At 48.9% G+C, this 20854-nt stretch overlaps 1 protein-coding gene across 3 annotated transcripts; it reads right to left on the bottom strand.

Moving 5' to 3' along the window:
• Positions 1-583: 583 nt before the first annotated feature.
• Positions 584-10357, bottom strand: CREB3L3 (cAMP responsive element binding protein 3 like 3). 3 transcript variants are annotated; one of them, XM_074337597.1, is made up of 10 exons: positions 10216-10357; positions 9579-9707; positions 8874-9279; positions 7889-8001; positions 5494-5631; positions 4813-4919; positions 3093-3161; positions 1887-1971; positions 1582-1678; positions 584-1378 (listed from the first exon to the last, which is right to left on the bottom strand). In XM_074337597.1, the coding sequence occupies exons 1-10, from the start codon at positions 10240-10242 to the stop codon at positions 1065-1067; spliced, it is 1485 nt and encodes a 494-aa protein (XP_074193698.1). In that variant the 5' UTR covers positions 10243-10357; the 3' UTR covers positions 584-1064. The 3 variants fall into 3 exon arrangements, with proteins under 3 accessions (XP_074193698.1, XP_019599836.2, XP_019599837.2); XM_019744277.2 differs by having other exon boundaries at positions 8874-9171; XM_019744278.3 differs by lacking the exons at positions 7889-8001; positions 8874-9279 and having other exon boundaries at positions 917-1378.
• Between the last annotated feature and the right edge of the window lie 10497 nt (positions 10358-20854).

The raw sequence follows: 20854 nt of genomic DNA, 5'->3' as shown, positions 1-20854 counted from the left end.
CTGAGTCTGTGTTTAACGTCTACAAGCATTGCGCCCGCGGGCAGGAGTACGTGTTTCCTGGGAGGTACGCCTGGGCTTCCATGCAGTCCAGGCTTGGGGGTGAAGGACGGCCATACAAGTAGCTGAAATTCTTTAAGCCCTCAGTTTGTAATTATATACTTGTTCACATGGTTTTAAAAAATTTGCCCTGGGTGGTGGGACGCGTAAAGGTAAGATCCCTCCCCAGCTGGGACCTCGGGCGGGTCGCTTCACCTCCGACTCCTCAGTCTCCTCGTAGGTAAAGGAGCAGGGTGGGCAGCCCAGCCCTCCAGGAAGCCGCTGCCCAATCCCTCTGCATCCAGGGATCCCAGAGCCGCCAGGACCTCGCGCTCCAGGCGCGCGCTGAGCACTGCACCCCACGCACCGCTCTCCAAGGTGCTGAAGATGCGCCTAGTACCTTGCTGACCAGTTTTCCAGCCTGGGTGTCCATGGTCCCCCCACTTCACTCACCCATCCCGGGCTACCCCAGCCCCTCCTTCTGGGGGTTGGGAAGCCCCAGACTCAAATTTAGCCCCCACGCTACTCCACCTCCGTGCCAGCCGTGTTCTGTCAAAATATTTTATTAAGGATCACTGCAGTCTTAGAAAAGGGGTGGTGGTGGCTGTGGGCCATGGTCCCCCTGAAGTTCGGAGCTCAACGCGTGCTCAGAGGCCAAGATCCCTGCGGTCTTGGCCGTTTCCCCCTCCTTGTGTATGAGGGAACAGGGAGGAGACCCCAGGCAGGGCAGTTGAGGCATGTTGTGTGTCTGTCTGTCTAGGTCTGTGGATCACTCTGTATGTCTGCCTGTTTCCTTCTGTGTGGCGGTCTGTGTGTGTATTTCTCAGGCTTTGTGGCCCTATGGTTGCTCTGTGCCTGAGCGTCAGTTTCTGCACGTGTGTCTGGGTCCCTGGGTGTGTGGAGGTGTGAGTTTGTGCATCTCCATCCTGGCATCTCTGCAGAGGTTCTGCCTCACCTCGGATCCTGCACCTGTCGCTGACCACTGAAGCACCTGAGCAGATGGGCCTGCGGGCAGACCCGGGTGCTGCTCACAGCTCCTCCCCCACAGCCTCCAGCCCCAGGCGCCCTGGGCTGCGTGCGGGCTCAGGCGAGGCCCAGTCCAAGAGGGTAGCCCGGCTCAGCTCCTCCGTCAAGCTGCCCGGAACTAGGGGAGAGTTCTCCAGCTCCTCTGTCGAGTTGTCCAGAGCCAGCATGTCCTGGGATTCCCAGTCCACCTTGGGGCTTCCTGGAGACCCTTTCTGGGGTGCGCCAGCCGCGGGCTGGGGTCCTGGGGCCTCGGGACCTGGCGTAGCGTCGGCGGCCACACGGGAAGCAGCGTCGTTGTGCAAAGTTCTGGAGAAAACTAAACGAGGGTTGGGGGTGCATGAGGGATGGGGTGGGGGGTCGTGTCCCTTCTTTCCTCCCCTCCCAACCTCAGGGAGCAGTTGCAGGGGTCCCTTCCCCCTCCCCCAAAGGTCCAGTGTTGGGACTTGGGGAGCCATGGGTCTTGTGCTCATGGCACAGCCCAGAGGGGTTTTGAAGTCCCAGTGACCCTGGCTCACCTACCTCGCACAGGTGTGAAGTCTCCGGGGCTCTCGGCTTTGTTGGGGGCAAAAGGGCTGATGGAGGGGAGGACGATGAGGGCAAAAGAGAGCAGCAGGACCTGCCAGAGATGGGGGCGGGGTCACCCCATCCTTCCCCTGTCCCTATGAGCACACCCATGTCATAGGTGGGGAAACTGAGGCCCAGAAGACTGGATCATGCCAGCCATGCTATTCACACTCACCCTCTCCCACCTCCCGCAGGCTTTTCTGCCAAGGCTGGGGACCCCCTTTATCCTGGGGACCACCAGAGCCGGGGGTAGGACTCACCGCTATACAGGTACCGGCCTGGGCTGACTTGCTGGTGGACTGGACCACAATGGCCTGGAGTTTCTTCAGCTGCTCCAAGAGGGACCTTAGTGGAAATGGGCAGCCTTGGCTGAGCCCTACAGGGCCTTAGTCTGGCTCCCCATCCATTTCTGGGGTCCCCAGCCTCTCTGATGTCTGAATTCTGTCCATCCCTCAGGGTCCCAGACCCTCCCCCTTTGCATCCATAAATCTCCACTGACATCCTACTCACTTCTCTGCCACCTCCCCTCCCCCATCCAGGCTTCCATGATTGCTCACCTGGACACCAGCCCCAGTTTCCTCTCTGGTCTCCCCACTGACCTCTCCTGCACTCCTTAGGGTTCATGCTTCACACCGCAGCCAGGGGGCACTTTTCACATGTGAACTGTCTTCTCCCAACACTCTCAGGGCTCCCACCTCCCTCAGAGTAAAAGCCCAAGTCCTCCTGTGGCCCACAAAGCCTTGCATGACCTGCCCCTGTCCAGTCCCTGCTGTCATCTCCTCCCTCTCTCCCCCTTGCTCACTCTGCTCCAGCCACATAGGTCTCCTCAGTGTTCCTCCAACACATCAGACACATTCCTGCTACAGAACCTTTGCACAGGCTGTTCCCTCTAAGGTCTTTTTGTAGCTGGTTCTTGCTCATCCATTAGGTCTCATCTCACTTGTCACTTTATCTGACCTTCCTGTCTAAAACAACCCTTCGCCCTGCTTCATTTTTCTTCCCAGCAGTTATCACTATGTGAGTGATTTTTTTGTTCGTCCTGAGTATGTCTCCCCCTAGACCGTGAGTCCTTTAAGTGGAGGGACTGTGTCTGTTTTGTTCACTGTTGTGATCCCAGTACCCAGAACTATGCCTGATGCAGAGTAGATGCTAAATAAAAATTGAGTAAATGAATGCATCCCTTAGATGGAATTACGTGTAGTTCCCCAACATGCTCCTAGCCTCTGACCATTCGTGTGTCATTTCCTCCACCAGGGACAGCTTCCCCCTAGTGAGCTCTTATACATCCTCAAGGCCCGAAATCCAAATCCCCTCCTCTGTGTAGCCTGTCCCCTTTTTAGGTGGAACGCTTACTTCCTCCTCTGCACTGCCATCACAGAGGCTGCCCCCCATTTGTCCACCTCTTCTGCAAGGGATTCTGGGAGCCAGCTCCCCATGTCCTATGACTTGGCTGGACCAAGACTTACAGGTTCTGCTTCTCAAGATGCAAGACTTTCCTCTGAAGCTCCTGGTTCTGGGCAGTGTAGGCTGACATCCTGCAGGACAAAGTCACAGTGACATCTAGATTATGCCTGTCCCAATCACATCTTCCTGTGAGGCCCCACTTACAGGTGGAGAACCCAAGGCCAAAGAGGGGAAGTCACTCAGTCACCCTAGCAAGTCTGTGACAGGGCCAGGATTTGAACCCAAGTCTTCTTGGCTCCGAGGTCCCAGGGACTTCATTCCAGTCTGAGCCCCCAAACTCAGGCAGTGATACTTCCAGAAGATGGAATGTCAGGGTGGCTGAAAGTCCAAGGAGACCTGGGTTGCAATCCTCACCCTCCCGGTGACTTTGAGCCACTCAGCTCTCTGAACTCAGTCCCCTCATGTGTAAAATGGGGTTACATTTATCTCATGATAGTGGTTGGGAGAATGGCATGAAGTAAAGGTGACTAGGGGCTTAGCAGAGTGCATTTGAGGAACAAGACAGTAGGGGAACATCCCCTATAGAGTCCTGGGGTCCGGGCTGGGAACCCCACCTTTCCCATTTGCATCCATCTGGGAATGTGGTATTGACATAGATGACTCAGATCTGGATTTGAAATACTCAAACCATGGCATGAGGATGGGTTGGTTCTCATATTGCAACCAGGGAAGAGAAGAAATTCCCTCAATGAAAGGCTCTCCTTCTAAATAACTCATAAGATAAAGAAGAATTAAGTTAGGGAAGACCTGAGGACCATGTGGCGATGACAATAGGGAAAGTGAAAATGTGTGAGATGCAGCTAAGGTGGTGCTGAGAGGGAAATTTATAGCCTTAATTCAGCTCAAGGAGCTGAACATGCACATTTAAAAACTAGCGAAAGAACAATAGAATAAACTCCCCCACACCAAAAAAAAAAAAAAATCTAGGAAGGACATAACAAAGCTGAGAGTAGAAATGAAAGAACTAGAAAAAAATACAATTGGTACAACTGGGTGGGAGGAAAAGCCAGAAATCCATTCTTTGAAGAGAATAATAAAATAACCTTTGGCAAGATTGATCAAGAAGATAAAAGAGAAAGAGGAGGCACAAATAAACAACATGAATTATTAAAAGGGCATAATGTAGATGGCTCAGAGCTTTAAAAAATAATAGGAGAGCACTATGAACTATTTCATGTCAATACATTTGAAATGGGCAACTTCCCAGAAAAATATAACATCCAAAACTGACTCAGGGAGAAACAGAAAACACAAATAGACCTGTAACATTCCATAAATGTCACTTTTGGTAAAGTCACAACAGCTCTGGGGACTAGTGATCTCAGACAGGGAAGTAAGCACCCCTCCCATCCTCAGGCAGAGAGCAAGAGCAAGATGGGTAATACCGTCTCCTTTCTTGGCACCACATATTCTAGGGGCTAAACAGACCCTAAAACCCTTGCCCTGTGCAATCCCTAGGCATCCTTGGGAATCCCTGCAGTTCACATGAAAAATGGACTCTCCCAGAGAGAGAAGACAACTCTAATTTTGTCAGGCCCTAAAAACTGTGACCTTAGCCCCACTGCGTATCTCTCTCTCTCTCTCTCTCTCTCTCTCTCTCTCTCTCTCTCTCTCTCTCTCTCTCTCTCTCTCTCTCTCTCACACACACACACACACACACACACACACACACACACCTCAGTTTCCTCCCTGAGTGTGTGCATTCCCAGGACCCAGCCTTACCGAGTTTCCAAGCCATCAATATATTCCTTCTTCTTTTTCCGGCTTTCTTGGGCTGACTGTTTGTTCCGGATTTTCCGGCGGATTTTTTTCAGCACTCTCTCCTCATACTGCCAAGTGACATAGGGAGGAGGCTGAGTCAGGCTGGAGGGTCCAATCTGTTGTCTGGACCCCATAGCTTCACTCCATTCTGTCCCCATGGGAACCATCCCAGACCCAGGAACCTGGGGTAGACTCCTGATGACTTGAAGACCAACTTTCTTGCCCCCACACTCCTGCAGATTCGAGGAGTGTCCTGGGTCGCGGTAATCTTCCCGGCTCCCACGGCCCGTTAGTAATGGGCTGCCAAACTTTGTGCGTGATGCAATTGCGCCACCTGCTGGCGTCTCTGGGAACAGCGCTTTTCATGGGGCTAGTTGATCTCAACACAGAAATGACTTCCAACTGGAATGGCAAACTCAGGTGTTGATATTAGGTGAACAGGCTGAAGCCGGGACGTGGGGAGGGAATGCGGGGAGCTAGAGAGCCCCGCCGAGTTGGCTTTTGGAAGATTTCTCTTTTTTTTTTGGCTCTTGTGACCGACACGTCCTAACATTCTGATGCAGGAAGTCTAAAAGTGAGACTCAAGGGCAGGTATTTGCAGGAAGGGGGAGAGACTTTCAGCCAAAGGTCCCACCGACTCACCTTGGTGAGGGGCAGCTGGGTGGGCAGGGTGATGCCTTCTTTGGCCAGCAGCTTCTTCTCGTCCTCAGTCAGCACCAGCTCCTGGCAGTGCCCAGTCCCAGGTCGCAGCAGGTGGGGGGCTGCCAGGTGATGCTGTTGCTATGGAAAAACAAGGAGAATTGCATTGGAGGCAGGGAGAGTGGCAGCCTCTGGGAAATGAAAGAGGCATCATCAAATCTGAGAAACTATCAATCCATCTGCTGTAGAGTCCCCACTGGCACTAGGGCTCAAGAGTCCAGCACGCAGCCCTTTGACACAGCAATTCCACTTCCAGGAACTGATCCTATAGACACCCTCAGACATGTGCAAAAGGATGGACATACAGGTTTTTCATTCATCTCACAAACAGTAATTTGACAGGTATTTACTGAGCACCTACTACATGCCAGGCACCATTCTGGGCTCTGAACATTCATTGCAGCACTAAAATAGCAAAGGATTGGAAACAATGAAAATACGCAGCAAAGAGGAGACAGGTTAAATAAGGCATGCCCCGTTGGTACAATGGAGGACTACATAGCGGTGAAAAAGCTGTTTTCCATATCATGATACGGAGCAATCACCGTGAGAAACTGTCAAGTTAAAAAATATATAACAGGACAAAACATTGTTACATGTGCTGTGCTACTTTTTCTGTTAAACTTAAAAATAAAAAGAAGGCATTTCTTTGGATGGAAATATTGGAACCCCCGGGGCGGCTGGATGGCTCACTTGGTTAGAGTGTGAGCTCTTAACAACAGGGTTGCCGGTTCAATTCCCACATGGGCCGGTGAGCTTCCCCCTCCACAACCAGATTGAAGACAACAAGCTGCTGCTGAGCTGCAGGAGGGGTGGCTGGATGGCTCAGTTGGTTACAGTGTGAGCTCTTAACAACAAGGTTGCTGGTTCAATTCCCACAATGGGATAGTGGGCGGCGCCCTCCACAACTAGACTGAAGGACAACGACTTGACTTGGAGCTGATGGGTCCTGGAAAAAACACACTGTTACCCAATAAAATTAAAAATATATATATTGGAACCCATGTGGGGACCAGGGTGTTAGGGCAACTGGGGTGAGAGGGTGGTTTCCCCAATCTATTCAGTACCAAGTGGGACTTGGATTGTGTGGACCCATTTCCTTGTGGTGGATGCATTTCCTTATTCAAAAAATTTTATAATTAATTTTAAACTACGAAAGATAAACATTAAAAATGAAAGAATCTTGTCATCAGAATGTCAGTCTTAGAAATGCTACACCATGGAATAGGAGACTCAGGAATAAAGGTGGAGATTGGGGCAGTCTGTCATTCTTTGTATCAAACTCCACTACCTAGAATTCCAGGTCATTGATCAGCCCAACCATTTTCTCTCCAGGGTCCAAGCCTCAGTGTGTTCATCCATAAACTGGGGATAAGGTCTCCCACATCCCAAGGTTGTTGACACGTAGAACAATGATACCAAACATGATGCATTTACAAAAGCCAGTTAGCATTTCCAAAACAGTCATTCTCCTTTCCCATCCGTCAAGGCCTGCTAGAGTTCTACCTCCTCTAAGAAACCCTCCGGGACCTGCAATGATCCTCCAGCCTCTCTCCCTCATCAGTACACTTCCATGAACAGTCAGTTTCCCCATCTTGACCATGAGGTCCCTGGAGGCTGAGCACACAGCTGGTGCTCAGCTCTCAAGTTGGGAGGGGCATTCTGGCCTTGCCTAGAGGTTGTCAGGATGACTTTTGGCATCAGACAAACTGGGGATCAAATTCTGATTGGACCACTTGCTTGCTGTGTGACTTTGGGTGTGTGGCTTAACTTCCCTGAGCCTTGACTTTTTCATCTGAGGAATGGGGGCATTAACTGGGTTGTCAGTTCTGGTTGCTGAGTACTCAAAGCCTTTGGCAAGATAGACAGCTCTCAATCAGAATGCAATGGGTGAGATAGGCCCAACTGGCCAGCCTAGGGATGGAGCCTGAAGCCGCTCTGGGGTTTAGGGCAAATTACCGAACCTCTTTCTCTGTGCCCATTTCTTCATATGTAAAATTAAGATAATAAGAGCCCCAATCTTCAGGATTGTTGTGAATTAAAAGATGATACATTTAAAGCATTTAGAAGAGTGCCTGGACCATAGTAGGTGCTTAGTAAGTTTTAGCTTTTTTTTTTTTTTTTTTAAACCATCACTACAGTAGAAGGTGCCCCAGCTCAGGGGATAGAGAACTCAGGACTGGAACCCACAGACTTGCTCTGGGTGTGACCCTGGACAAATCCTAGCCTTTGTCTGTGACTCAATTTTCCAGTCTCTGAAATGAGGGTATTGGGGCTCCATGAACCCCAGCGGCCCTCCCAGTTCTGATGCTCTGGAGGTGGGGTGGGGGCTGCTCACCAGGTCCCCACCACTGCCAGAGAGGAGAAGGTCTTTCACCGTGAGGTTGCAGCGTGGGGGCGAGTCTGTCAGCTCAGCCTGCTCCTCAGGATAGAGGCCCGGGTTCCACATTTCTGACCAGGGCAGATGGGGGCAGAGACAGGAGGGTGTCAGGCGGGGGCCCTGACCTCCCAGCTTCTACCTGCCTCTTCCAGCAAGGCTTTCAGGATTGACCCCAACATGCTAAGGACTTTGGGTACAGCTTGGGACCCCAAGGCCTGGGTTGAAGGGGACAGCCCTGGCTAGTGCTTCAGTAAACCGTCTGCTATAATATAGAAACCCAAATTCATCAGGACAATGTCGAGGGACCCACTGCCAACCCAGGAGGGAGCGGCTCTTATTGCCCAGGATTATAGATTTGTAGCCAGCTGGCCCTTATCTCCCCTTGGGGCAGGGACCAAGTCTGATTCACCTCTGGTTCCCTCCCACCTTGTACTTGGCCCTCTGTAGGTGAGCTGCTCTTCAGAGCACAAACTTCGAAATCAGATAGCTCTGGGTTCTAATCCTGCCTGGGCAGAGCTGTGTGACTTTGGGTAAATGACTTAACTTCTCTGAGCCTCAGTTGCTTCAATTCTCCGATGGGACTCATAAGAGCTCCCACCCCACTACAAGGCTAAAGGGACAAAGGACACCCTGCTGGAGGTGTCTTCTGCATAAGGCCTTCTCCCCAGGTCCAGGAGGAGCACCCCGAGGGCTGGGATCCATGATCTCACATACTATCATGGAGTATCTACTATGACCCAGGCATGGGAGGGACAAAGATGAGGTTGCCAGTGTGACACTTGGTGCCCAGCCAGCCTGTCAGGGGTACATCCCAGCTCTGTGGCTTTAACCTCATGGGGACTCAGTTTCACCATCTGGAAAATAGGCCCACAATAGCATCCATCTCAAAGGGTGGGTATGTGCGTAACAAGGTGAGGGCAGTGAGAGAAGACACAGTACTCACCCAGGTCTATGGCTACGGAGGCCTCGAGCACTTGGGGCACTGGGCCAGGAGGCCTGGTGGGGCCAGGGGGGACAGGACAGTAGCAGGGGCCGGGGCCCTTGCCAGACTCTGCAGTATGGCAGCTGGCTGGAGTGGCAGCCGGACCACTGTGTGGAGGGGTATCCTGCGGGTCGGAGGGCAGATCTTCGGAGATGCCGCTGTCACTGGCTGCAGGAGACCAGAGCGGAGAGCTGGGCACTGAGTCTCCGGAACCCAAGATACAGTTGAGGAAATCCTCAGAGTCTGGGCATGGCAGGGCCTGGTGACATGAAGAGTAGGGTGGGAATGAGGAGGTCTGTGCTTTGCTCTGGATTGCTGTGTGACTCTGGGCAAGCCGCTGACACTCTCTGGACCTTACTTGTCCTTTCTGCAAGATGAAAGGTTTGTGGGGCTTGAATGCCATCATGTGGCATGCGAATACCATCCAGCCGCATCAAGGCACGAGCCCTGAGTTTGCGTTTGGACCCAGCTCCAAACTGCTGTGTGACCCTGGACAAATCACCCCCCTCATGGTGCTTCAGTGTCATCACCTCTAAGGAGCCGATGCTGCCTGACCCGTGACGTAGCTGAGAGGTTCAATACAACAACGTGCTTTGCGAAAGTCACACACCATGAGCCACAAATGCTACTGAGCTGAGTGGACTTCTGTCTGCAGGGGGGCCTTACCTGGTCCCCGACATGGCCCCAGTCCTCGCCCAGATCTACGTGTCTCAGGATTCCTTCTTGCTGGTCGAACAGGAGATCCAGGAGCTCCAGACTGCCAATGGGGCCGATGGAATAGGTGGAGGAAGCCATCTAGGGCGAGGAAGGGACAGGTGTGAGGGTCACACAGGCCCTCTCCTCCCCATCTCCCGTCTGCACACAACCCAAGGTCTGTCCAGATCAAGTTCAATCCCCGCCCGGACACCAGGTCCAGCCTCTACCTCCAAATATGTACTGAGGGGCTGACCCAAGGATGCCTGGGACATGAGAGCCCATTTCTTTAAAAAACGCTAGACAGATGCACGCGTGGGGATAACCAGCCTGTTACGCCCTTGAGGCTGATGGAACTGGCCCGCTCTTTCATTCCTAGCCTGCCCACACTCCCCTTCCTGGGAAGCAAGGCAGGATGGGGGTGGGGGGACCTGGCAGAAGGATGCGAGCAGCCCTGGAATGGAGGCATGCTTTTGGTCACTGCATTCTCTCTGGGCCTCAATCTTCCCATTTGTACAGTGGGGGTGGGGGTTCCTTCCAACTCTGGGAGCTTGGAGAGGGTTTCCTGGCATAGACTCTCCCTCTCCCCATGGACCCCGGCAGGGCTCACCTTTCCAGCTGCTGAATCCCCATTCATGAGCCTTGCCAGCTGTACCTCCAGCCACTTTCTGTGTCTCTGCTTCGAGCTGGAGGCTCACCCCAAGGCTTGTTCGTCTCTGTGGCTCTGTCTCCACCCCTAAAAGATGCTGAAATAGTCCTGGGGAGCTCCCAGCCCACCACCGCCTGCTGATTGGGAGACAGGCAAGATGGACAGGATTTAGGGCCAGTGACACCAGGGCAGGCTGGGGGAGGGGAGAGAAGACCCGTTATCTTGATATTTTGTGCTTTCGAGCCGGCAGGGGGCAAAGGCCAAAGTCTGGGGTGCCTCTGCTCTGCCATCAACTTTCCCCTACTTTCGTGGACTGTTTCTCATCAGAGTCCTGGACGTCGGGATCCACGGAAGCCCAGGGCCCCTGGCCGGGCTCTGTCCACTCCCAAGACAGAAGAAACCCAGAAGGACCACCCCAGGCCTTCGCTGAAGCTGTTCCCTCTGCCAGGAGCTCCCTTCCCTAATTGGAGCTGGCAACCACCTACCCACCCTCCAAGCCCTCCATGGCTGAACCCATGCAATCGATTCCTTCTAGAATTTTCTATCTTTCATGTATTCAACAACTATCTGTTGAACCAAAGTTGTTCCCACCATCAGGGCCTTTGTACTTGCTGTTCTCTCTGTCTGGAACTCTTCTCTTTACCCCTGACTCTGTCACTGTGTCCACTTAGTCATAAATGTTCAATATTTGTGAATCAGCCCAAATGGCTGAGAGGCTGAGTCTGATCCCAGCAGAGAGGAGCCCCCTCCCCCCACTTCTTTATCACATCCTTGCTTTCACTGAACCTCTCATTATTTAAAGTGTGATTTATTTACTTCTATTATACGTTGTCTTCCTTCAGTTCTCCCCTCTCTGCTCCACCCAGGATGGGAGAGCCTTAGGGGCTAGAATAGAGTCTCTTTGTTCTCTACTGGGTCTCCAGTGTCCAGGAAAAGCCTAGCACAAGTAGGTGCTCAATCAACTCTTACTCACTGAGCACTTCCTATGTGCCACCCACTGTTTTAGGCACTAGGGATAAGGCAGTGAACAAGCTAGACCACAAATGTATAAACCAGTAAACAGATACAGGGACTAGTGCTACTGAGAAACTAAATGTAACCATGGTGAAGGGCAACTGTGGCTGGAAAGGGCCCCTTTTAGAAGGTGATTGTTTAAGTACAGCCATGGGGAAGTTTAGGGGAAGGATGTTTCAGGCCACAGAAACAGCACATGCAAAGGCCCTGGGGTAGGACTGTGCCTGGCAAATGGGAAGAACAAGGATGCTGGTGGTGCTGGAGGAGCATGAACGAGGGAGGAGGTGAGGGCAGGAAGGGACGGGCAGGTCGTGCACGTCTCTGTGAGCTGTGGCAAGGAGTTTGGCATGTACTAAATATAGCAAGACGCTGCTGGGAGCTTAGTGAATAAATGGCTACATCAAGCCTTCTGGATGCCAGGCATGATGCTAAGTGCTAGGTTTATAGCAGTAACTAAAACACCCTTCTTGTTCCCAAGAAATTCACATCCTGGTGTATACTTCTCAATGGACCAGTCATTATTTATCCATGCAACCAAAATGTGATGAGGACCTACTATACGCCATGCCTGATGTGTTTCTTTTATCCAACAATAGCTTACACTATAGCAGTTGCCCTCCCGGGGGGGTCGCTGGGCAATATCTGAAGACTTCTGTGGTTGTCACAACTGGAGTGATCCTGACATCGAGTGGGTGGGGATCGGGGATGCTGTTCACGTCCCAGAGTGCACATGATGGCCCCCCGAGAACCATGTGGCTCCAATGTCAGCAGTCCCACGGGGGGGAGACCCTGCATTACAGTAACTGTCCCTCTGGATGCTGGATCATCTCCTCCTTGGCCCACAGATCTTTCTTATTTCCTCATTAACCCCGCTGGGGTAGATTTTTTAGAGGTTTGTTTGATTTGGCTTGTCTTTAGTGATCCAGTCATAATATTTACTCAGCCTTTGCTGTGGAGGCATTACGCCAGGGCAGTCACGGCAGGCGTACCCAATAGGTGAAGTTTGACTTCTGGACTTCTCTCTGCCTCCCTCTCACCCCCGTTTATGACTCTCAGGAGCCCCGGTGCCCTTGAGATAGAACTCTTCCTCCTCTCCTTATGAAAACCTGCCCGAAGAAGGATCTGGTGCTACTCACTCACACCTTCATGTGGAGGAAGACCCTCCTCGTGCCCCTTCCCAGGATAGTTTTATTTCTTTAAATTTTTATAATTATGGACTTTAGAAGGCTTTTACAGCCCCATGAAGAGATATATAAACACGTAGGATAAACATAAGCATGTGAGGGATAGGAGGACTGTTTGATGCCCTTGACATCACACTGTCCCATTGACTGAATACGACCACATACTTCAAAGCAATCCTACATTGGAATCTAAAGTAAAATTCCCATAATACATTCCACCAATGTGTTTAAGTGTGAAACATGACCCAAAAGGATGCTGTGGTCACACAAGACTGAGGAACACTGAAGTAATAAATAGCTTTGCAGAACTTATCAGAGCCTTTACAATGCTCTGTAACATTCTCAGAGGGAACAGTTTGTAGTATTTCCCAAACATAATTGTGTAGGTGTGAGTTTTGTTTTTAATTTTTACTTGATTTATTCTGAACGATTTCTGACATATGAAAACATTGAAAGAATGGAGCAACTGGAACTCTCACCTACTATTGGCGAAAATCAAAATGGTCCAGCCACTTTGGGAAACTTTGGAAAATTGGGCAATCTCTTATAAAGTTAAACATGTATTTACTATAGGACTTAACAGTCTACAAAATATATAATGAACAACCACATACATAAAACACTTTGTAAAACATTAGAAACAACCAAAATATCCATCAATAGGTCATTGATTAATAGAGTCTGATGTAGTCACCTAATGGACTATTATGTAACTGTGAAAAATGAGTGAGGATTATCTGTATGTACTGATATGGGACAACACTGAACATATTGACACGCCATATATTTTATTTCTTTATCATGGTGTGCATTCACTCAACAAACATTAATTGAGTTTCTATTCTGTGCCAGGCAGAGACATATCCTAGGAGATATGAATATTCATTATTTTATTCAACAAAAATGTCTTTTGTTCCTTCCCAACCTCAACACTGGTCCAGGAGCTTAGCTAGTCGGAGAGAGGAAAGTGTGTGAAATGCAGAGCTAGAAAATCTCCAGCTAAAATTCATCTGCAAAACAGAGACAGTCATTACAAGACCTACTGTGAGCAATATCCTCAGTGCCTGGCACTGTACTTGGTACACAGTAGCTACCCAATCAATACTTGTAGAAAGAACAACCAAACATGTATAAGAGTATATATAATCACTGAGTTTACTGTATGATTGACAAGCTACAGCCTGTAAGCCAATCCCAGCCCTTTGCTTGTTTTTATAAATAAAGCTTTATTGGCACACAACCACGCCTATTTGTTTATGTGTTGCTGTCACACTACAATGGCAGACTTGAGCAGTTGCAACAGAGACCCTGTTGCCTACAAAGCTGAAAATATTTACTGTCTGGTCATTTTTTAGGAAAAGTTTTCCACCGGTAAGTGGATTAGACCTGCTCTGCCCAATACAGGAGCCACAGGCCACTGTGGCTACGGAGCACTTGAAGTACAAAGAGTGTGACTGAAGAACTGGATTTCAAATTTTATTTCATTTTTATGAATTTAAATCTTAAATCCGATACTCAAATCAGTTAATGAGCAAGTTTTGAGTACACATGGAACAACATGGGTCCGTGAATCGACATTTTTTTACTGTAAATTTTCTGAACCCTTTAAGCGCAGATCAAGGTTTCCCGATGAAATTTTAGTGTCCAAATTGAGACACGTTGTATATGTGAAATACACACTGGATATCCAAGATTAGCATGAAGAAAAGTGAAACGTCATATTCACAATTTTGATACTGACCACAGTTAACAGGATAATAGTTTGGATTTTTTAATCCAATCATTTAGATTAAATATATTGTTAAAATGAAACAATTTTACTTTGTGCTTTTTTAATGTGGCTACTAGAAAATTTAAAGTGATACATGACATTCTTCTCAGAGTGCTGGGGTAGAGCAGGGCCTGAGTTCGAATCCTAGCTCGGCCACTGGCCCTTGTGTGACTGTGCTTCTTCCTGCCTCAGTTTCTTTAGCTACAAAATGGGGGATAAAGGACCTGCTTCACTGGGTCGTTGGGAAAATTCGATAAATTAAAATGTCAAATAATTAGAAGGGACCTCCACACGCTCAGGGCTGAAAATCTGGCCATCTTCATGGCTGTTACTATTATTATGAATATGTGTCTCTGTAAGAAATATGTTGTGCTCATCCTGAGACGCTTGGCAGATGCCCACCCACCACTCTCTGCTGGCCTCAGCCTTTGGCCTCAGCACAAGTCTGGTCGTAATGACAGTCCCCATTTTGCACAGGACAGAGGGTCTAATAAGGGATTATGACTCACCGTGGACACTCCATGAGTCAGCCACAGTTGAGACAACGCCCAGGTCCCCTGCTCCAGATGGGGACTTGCCTCTTGTCACCATGTCACCTCTCCATTTCTTTTGGCTTCTCTCTATAATTCCCTTTAAGGTCAGTTTTAGGAGGAAGAGGCGAGGGGTTCCAGGAGCAGCCTGTCCTTGACCAACTCCCCCCCTGCCCCCCTCCCCCCATCCTCATCTGGGACCCTCCCTTGGGATATGGCCGGGCCAGGCGGTGAGTAAAACCCTTGTGACATGGGTGTGGCAGGGGCAGGCCAGGAACTGGGGGACACGGGGACTCTGATCACCTCTTGGGCAGTGCCAGCTGATTAGCACCTAATTCTCAAGGCCGTCCAGCTTTCTGTCCTCTTACTTCATGCGCTGTGGTACGTCCAGGAAGTTCTGGGCTCTTGGGGATGGATGAAGGCAAGGTTTGAACCAAGGGCTCCAAAAACCATGAGGGAGGAGAGCCTGGTGGGGGGTGGGCTCCCTCTGCCCTTCCTAAAGAACGAGGATGAGAATTCATTCATTCATTCATTCCTCTGAGCACTCTTTACTGAGCACCTACTATATGCCAGGTATTGGGGACACAGCAGAGAACATAACACATTGTCCCCCACTCCCTGACCCGATGGAGGGGGAGACAGATGCTAAATAGAATCATTTGTGCACAAGCGAGAAAATAACATGAAGAGACCGTGTATCGAGAAATAAAGCAGGAAGGAGAGATGGGGAGTGTGGGGGTGACTTGTAATTTTGGATAAGTTGGTCAGGTGGGAATGTGGGAAGAGTGTTGGGAGCAGAGAGAACAGCCAGTGTAAAGGGCCTGAGGTAGGAGGAACAGCAAGGAGGTGCCTGGGGCTGGAGCAGAGTCAGCAACGGGGGGACGAGGGAGGGAGGGGACCAACGGCCTTGTTCCTGGGTAAGAAGGCTGATGGTCAGTCCTGTGATGGCTCTAGAAGCTTCTAGAAGGGGCTGGGTAGGACATGTGCATGGACAGGGCTAAGAGGCCTGGGTGTCATGGACACTGTTCTCCAAGTCTGGTGTCTGGGGCTCACTCTTAGCTGCCCAGAAGGTGGTTCTCCAGCTTCAGGAGCATGGGCAGCCCCTGGCTCAGTGCCCCATGAAGAGCTTGAGCTTCGACCAGCAAATGTGGCCGCCCCCATCTCATCGCCCATCCCCACCCCTCCCTCCATGTCTCGCCACCATCGCATCCTGGAGATTGCTTTATGGCTGGTGGGTCCAAGGTTTGCAGTGGACCTTTCACCAGGAAAAGGAGGCCTCCACTGGCTGTGGGTGTGGTCATCTCAGCTTCCTTCCTGTTGTGGGGGAGAAGACCAAGGGGGTGTCTCCTCCAGCTCCACATAGCGGGTTCTGGGAAGGAGCCCACAGGGAGGTGGGGAGGCTTCTCTGAGTCTCCAGGTACTGAATTCATCCTGGCTCCTGAAACAGAGTGCCACAGACTGAGGGGCTGAAGTGACAGAAATTTATTATCTCCTAGCTCTGGAGGCTGGAAGTCCAAGATGAAGGTGTAGGCAGGGTTGATTCCTCGTAAGGATCAAAGTGTGGGCAGTATTGGTTCCCTCTGAGGCCTCTCTCCTTGGCTTGTAGAAGCCGTCTTCTCCCTGTTTCTCTGTGTCCCAACTTCCCCTGCTTATAAGGACAGCAGTCACATGGGTCAGGTCCCACCCTAACAACTTCATTTTAACTTGATCATGTCTGTTGAGACGTTATCTCCAAATACAGTCACATTCTGAGATCGTGGGGGTTAAGACTTCAACATATGAATTTGGGGGAAATGGGTTGGGGGAAATGACACAATTCGACCCATGACACCTTTTCAAAGCTGTTAGGAAACCCAAGCCTGGTGGTCTCAGCTCAGTGGTCACTTCCCCAGAAAGCCGCCCTAATCACCCCAACCAAAGTCACCCCTACCCCAATCACTCTAGCATAACACTGTTTGGGGGCTCTGTTTATTTATCTATGTTATCTATTTACACCAGGAAGCAGGGGCCTGTCTATTTCAGTCATTGATGTGTCCCCAGCCCCGAGAATGGTCCCATACCATCAAAGTGGTTGAAATATATTTGTGAAATGAACCCCATACCCAGTGTGCACCGTGGATGCCAATAGAAATAGGCCTGCTTGCGGCAGAGTTGAAACATCAGCCTCGTCTCTAATCAATCCCGTCTTGTGTAGGATTATTCTCTGGACTGGGTGCCAAGAGACCCACGTCTTACCCCCAGCTCAGCAACTAACTGGCTGTGACACCCCAAAGTCACGTCGCCCCTCTGGAACTGTTTTCCAATCTGTAAAATGTGATACTTGATCTAAAGGTTTAAGACAGGCCCTGACAGGCCAAACATCGGATTAATGTTGGACCCCAGGGGAAGCCTGATCAGGAATGATGTCTGACGGAGTTGTGAGCCAAGTCATGTACGTATGTGAAGAGGTCTCCCGGCCACACGTGACTGAGGCTGCCGAGCTGAGAATGAGCTAAGAAAGCTCTGTGTCTCGATTCTTCCCACTGGGAATGTGGCTAAGCCCAGAATTTCCGTCCTTCTGGACAGAACACCTTGGAACTCGCAGATCTCCAACAGAATCTGCAGGTTAGAGGATGCCTGGTGTAGGACAACCTTCAGCAGAATTTAATAACATTTAGTTTTACGTTGCATTTCTTTTTTTGTAGTTACCTTCCCTTTGGGGCATCGGATACTAATGTCAATTTACCATCATGTTATAAAGTGACTTTCTAAAATTTATGGAAGAAAAAGGCAAAGTTGACAATAATGCTAAAAATCATACTACACTTTTTTTCTTCAACAAAGTTATCTTAAAAGGAAACATTGTAACACCACGGTAAATAAAAACAGTATCAGGGGCCCAAAACAGAGGCAAAGGAAAGGAAACAATGTCATTAAATTCTAGGCAGCTACTGTTGCCTGTGGAAGGTTCTAGATTAGGTGACTCTTAAAAAGAAGATTAGCAAATAGGTGTGAAAGACACAGCAGCACCCAAGTGAGGCCTTCTTGATTTAATCAGAAGGCTTAAAAGAGAATTGATGAGAAAGTCATTTCTCACCTTTCATTAGTTTTTTTTATAGGCAATTTGCATGTAAGCATTCATTCCGTACAATGAATCCTCTTAACACTCCTTTCTCTTAGACCGTCCTTTTCTGAGAAGAACAGTGCCACTGCGCCTAGGCCCAGCTCCACGTATAAGCACCTAATCTAATCAAAACCACAGCTAGTGTTTATTGCTCACTCAGGCACTGTGCTAAATACGTACATAAACTCAAGCCTCCAAAAACCCCAATGAGTGGGGGATTTGGTCATAACCATTTTACAGATGAGGAGACTGAGGCTCAGGGAAGGGATACCTCTTGCCCAAGGTTGTAAGCGGTGGTACTGAAATTCCAGGCAGTGATGCAAGGCCAGAGCTGCCCCTGGGTGGCAGTGCTCAGGCAATGTCGGGAAGGAGGATCTGGGCCCTGCCATGTCACGGAGCTGAGCACAGAGGGGTCATCATAGTTACAGCTCTCTGGGTTCAATCCCAGTCCCTCCTCTTGCAGCTGTGTGACCTTGGGCAAGTTACTTGGCCTCTCTGTGCTTCAGCTTCCTCCCCTCCAAAATGGGGATAATGGTAAAATTCCAGTGAGCGCCTATATGCAAGCAGTGGCATACCAAGGATGGGGTGAGGGGAGCAGCCCACCCCAAGTGCTGTCGATGAAGGGGCGCATTGTCTTTTGAAAATTCAAAACATGATAATAAACCTTATTTTATTAGTTGCTTTTTCATTATTGCCATGTATAGGCAACTCTGAACATGTCAGTGATAAAATACTCTCCCCCTAAGAAATCTATTATTGGTCTAAACGAGGGGTCAACAAACTCTTCCTGTAAAGAGACAGATAGTAAATATTTTCAGCTCTGTGGGCCAGATAGCGACTACGCAGCTTGCAATCCCAGCGCTAGAGCCACCATAGACAATTCACAAATGAAAGAGTGTGGCTGTCGGCCAGCAACGTTGAGTTATGGATGCTGAAATTCAAATCCTATATACTTTTGAATTTTTCCCTAACCAGTTAAAAAACCATGCTTAGCTCCTACAAAAATAGACATTGAGCTGGATTTGGCTGGCAAGTCACGGGTCATAAACTCTTGGTTACTGTTGATGTTTAGTAACAATTGGAAGCTTTGAATTCACACCTTTTTATGATTTATCCTTTAATAAACACCATATTCTACAAGGAAGTGAACGTGGAAAGAGCTACATGTTAACCATGTGGACACACAGTGGCTACACACGTTCATGTTGAGAGTGAATTCTTGACCATTCTAAATCTTTCGGCGTTCTCTCTGGACACAGCTCACGTTGTCACCCCTTGTGGGGTCACACATCCTTGTGTTTAGGCAGGAGATTCTAAATAAACAACGATCACCCCATGATTTTAAACACGAAGAAATCGAGTTTGAGCAACTTCACTTCCTGTATTCTATCTGACCACTTGAAGGTTGTATCTGTATTCAAAATTTTAAACATTAGCGTGCCGAACTGCAAATTATATTATTTTTGTTTGGTTAGCTCAAATCTTAATGCAAACACGGAATATCTTTGCTGAATTTGAGCCACATATTTTCAACGGAAATGTCTTCTTTCTTTAAACTGTTATTATTTGATTATTTACTTGTTATTAAACTGTAATGTTCTTATTCATTCCTGTGACAGGCCAGTATGTAAAGATAAGTTTTCCTTTAAAAAATTAATTGATGGAATTAAATGGTATTCATTCATTACTTTTTCCCTTGATTGGACTGTGAGATTTATTTTATGTATGTTACTGTCATGATTATATATATGATGTTCAATAAAAGAAAATTTTCACTCTATTTCTTTTCTGGCAACAATGTTATTTATTGCTTTTCATAATTGTTACTTCAACTTTTTGTGTTACAGAGGAGTGGGTGTTAAAACAAGAGCTACTCTGTGTATTAAATGCACTATATAAGCCACTACACTGAAGCACTTGATTTAATACCTGGTACCTAGTAAGTGTCAAATAAATATTAATATTTACTGTCATTGATACTCCATTGACGAGCTACGTTTGAGAGCAAAGAACAGTTTTTGCATTTCTTTAAGTGGTTAAAAATATACAGAAAAATTATTTTGGGACACAGGAAATTTACATGAAATTCAAATTTCAGCCTCCGAAAATAAAATGTCATGGGCACATAGCCAGAGGCATTGGTGGACGGACGTGTGGCTGTTTTAGAACTAGAAGGGCAGGGTTGACTTGCTGTGACAGAGAAAGTGTGGTTAAACTATTTACTAAGTGGCCCTTTAAAAACAACGTTTGCAGACACCTGCCCTAATTTGTCAACCCCTCTCTTCCACACCTCCAACTCTGGAAGCATAATAAGGGGGTTTCAGGTTCAAAGACATAGACCCCCCCCACACACCCTCTGCTAGCCGGTGGGCCCCTCCCCTTCCTAGTCACGCCTAGCTTGTGGATGCGGGAGACAGAGGTCGGCTTCCTAGTCCCTGGCGCCCTCCAGTGGACACCATGAGCAACTGCCTGCTCAACCTGCTTCCCTGACGACCTCCCTCCATGGTCTCCTAGAAAGCGGGAGGTTATCTTTGTGCCCGCTACTTGCCCTGATTCTGCCCCCTGCCCCCTGCCCCCTGCCAGTGCCTCCAGGGCTTCCCCATCCTGGGGCCACGCTCCCACTATCCACACGCTTTACACACTTGAAGGGTTCTCAATGAATTAAATCACACTCAGCTAGTGTCAAAGATGCCAACACACTTGAACAGCGTTGTTGCTCTCCAAAGCCGCTTTGTATACGAGTATATACCTACGACCTCTTAATTTGTGCTTCTTATCTGTATGTATGTCTTGTATTTGTATTGCATGTCACTCTATGTTCCCTCAAAGTGTTTCAACCCGCATCATTTCATTGGACACCTGCAGGGACTGGCAGGTATTTCACAGTAAAGAAATAAGACAGAAGGTAAGTGATATGTATGCTTGGGCTAACAGAATATTGGGGCCCAGAACGGAAGAAAAATACTCAAGTACAGTGACACGCTGGAGCTGGCCTGCT

Source organism: Rhinolophus sinicus, chromosome 15, assembly GCF_057876585.1.
Source record: "Rhinolophus sinicus isolate RSI-liver-muscle chromosome 15, RSI-T2T, whole genome shotgun sequence".
NCBI classification, from domain to species: Eukaryota; Metazoa; Chordata; class Mammalia; order Chiroptera; family Rhinolophidae; genus Rhinolophus; species Rhinolophus sinicus.
The sequence above is the reverse complement of the archived record's forward strand: the minus strand, read 5'-3'. Positions and strand labels throughout refer to the sequence as shown.

Bases quoted from the DNA above. Each gene is read 5' to 3' on its own strand.
- CREB3L3 (XM_074337597.1), bottom strand. From the start codon at position 10,242: ATGAATGGGGATTCAGCAGCTGGAAAG. The intron at 9,708-10,215 runs GTGAGCCCTGCC...TCCTCGCCCTAG, and splicing joins GGGATTCAGCAGCTGGAAAG to ATGGCTTCCTCCACCTATTC. The intron at 3,162-4,812 runs GTAAGGCTGGGT...TTTGTCCTGCAG, and splicing joins ATTGATGGCTTGGAAACTCG to GATGTCAGCCTACACTGCCC.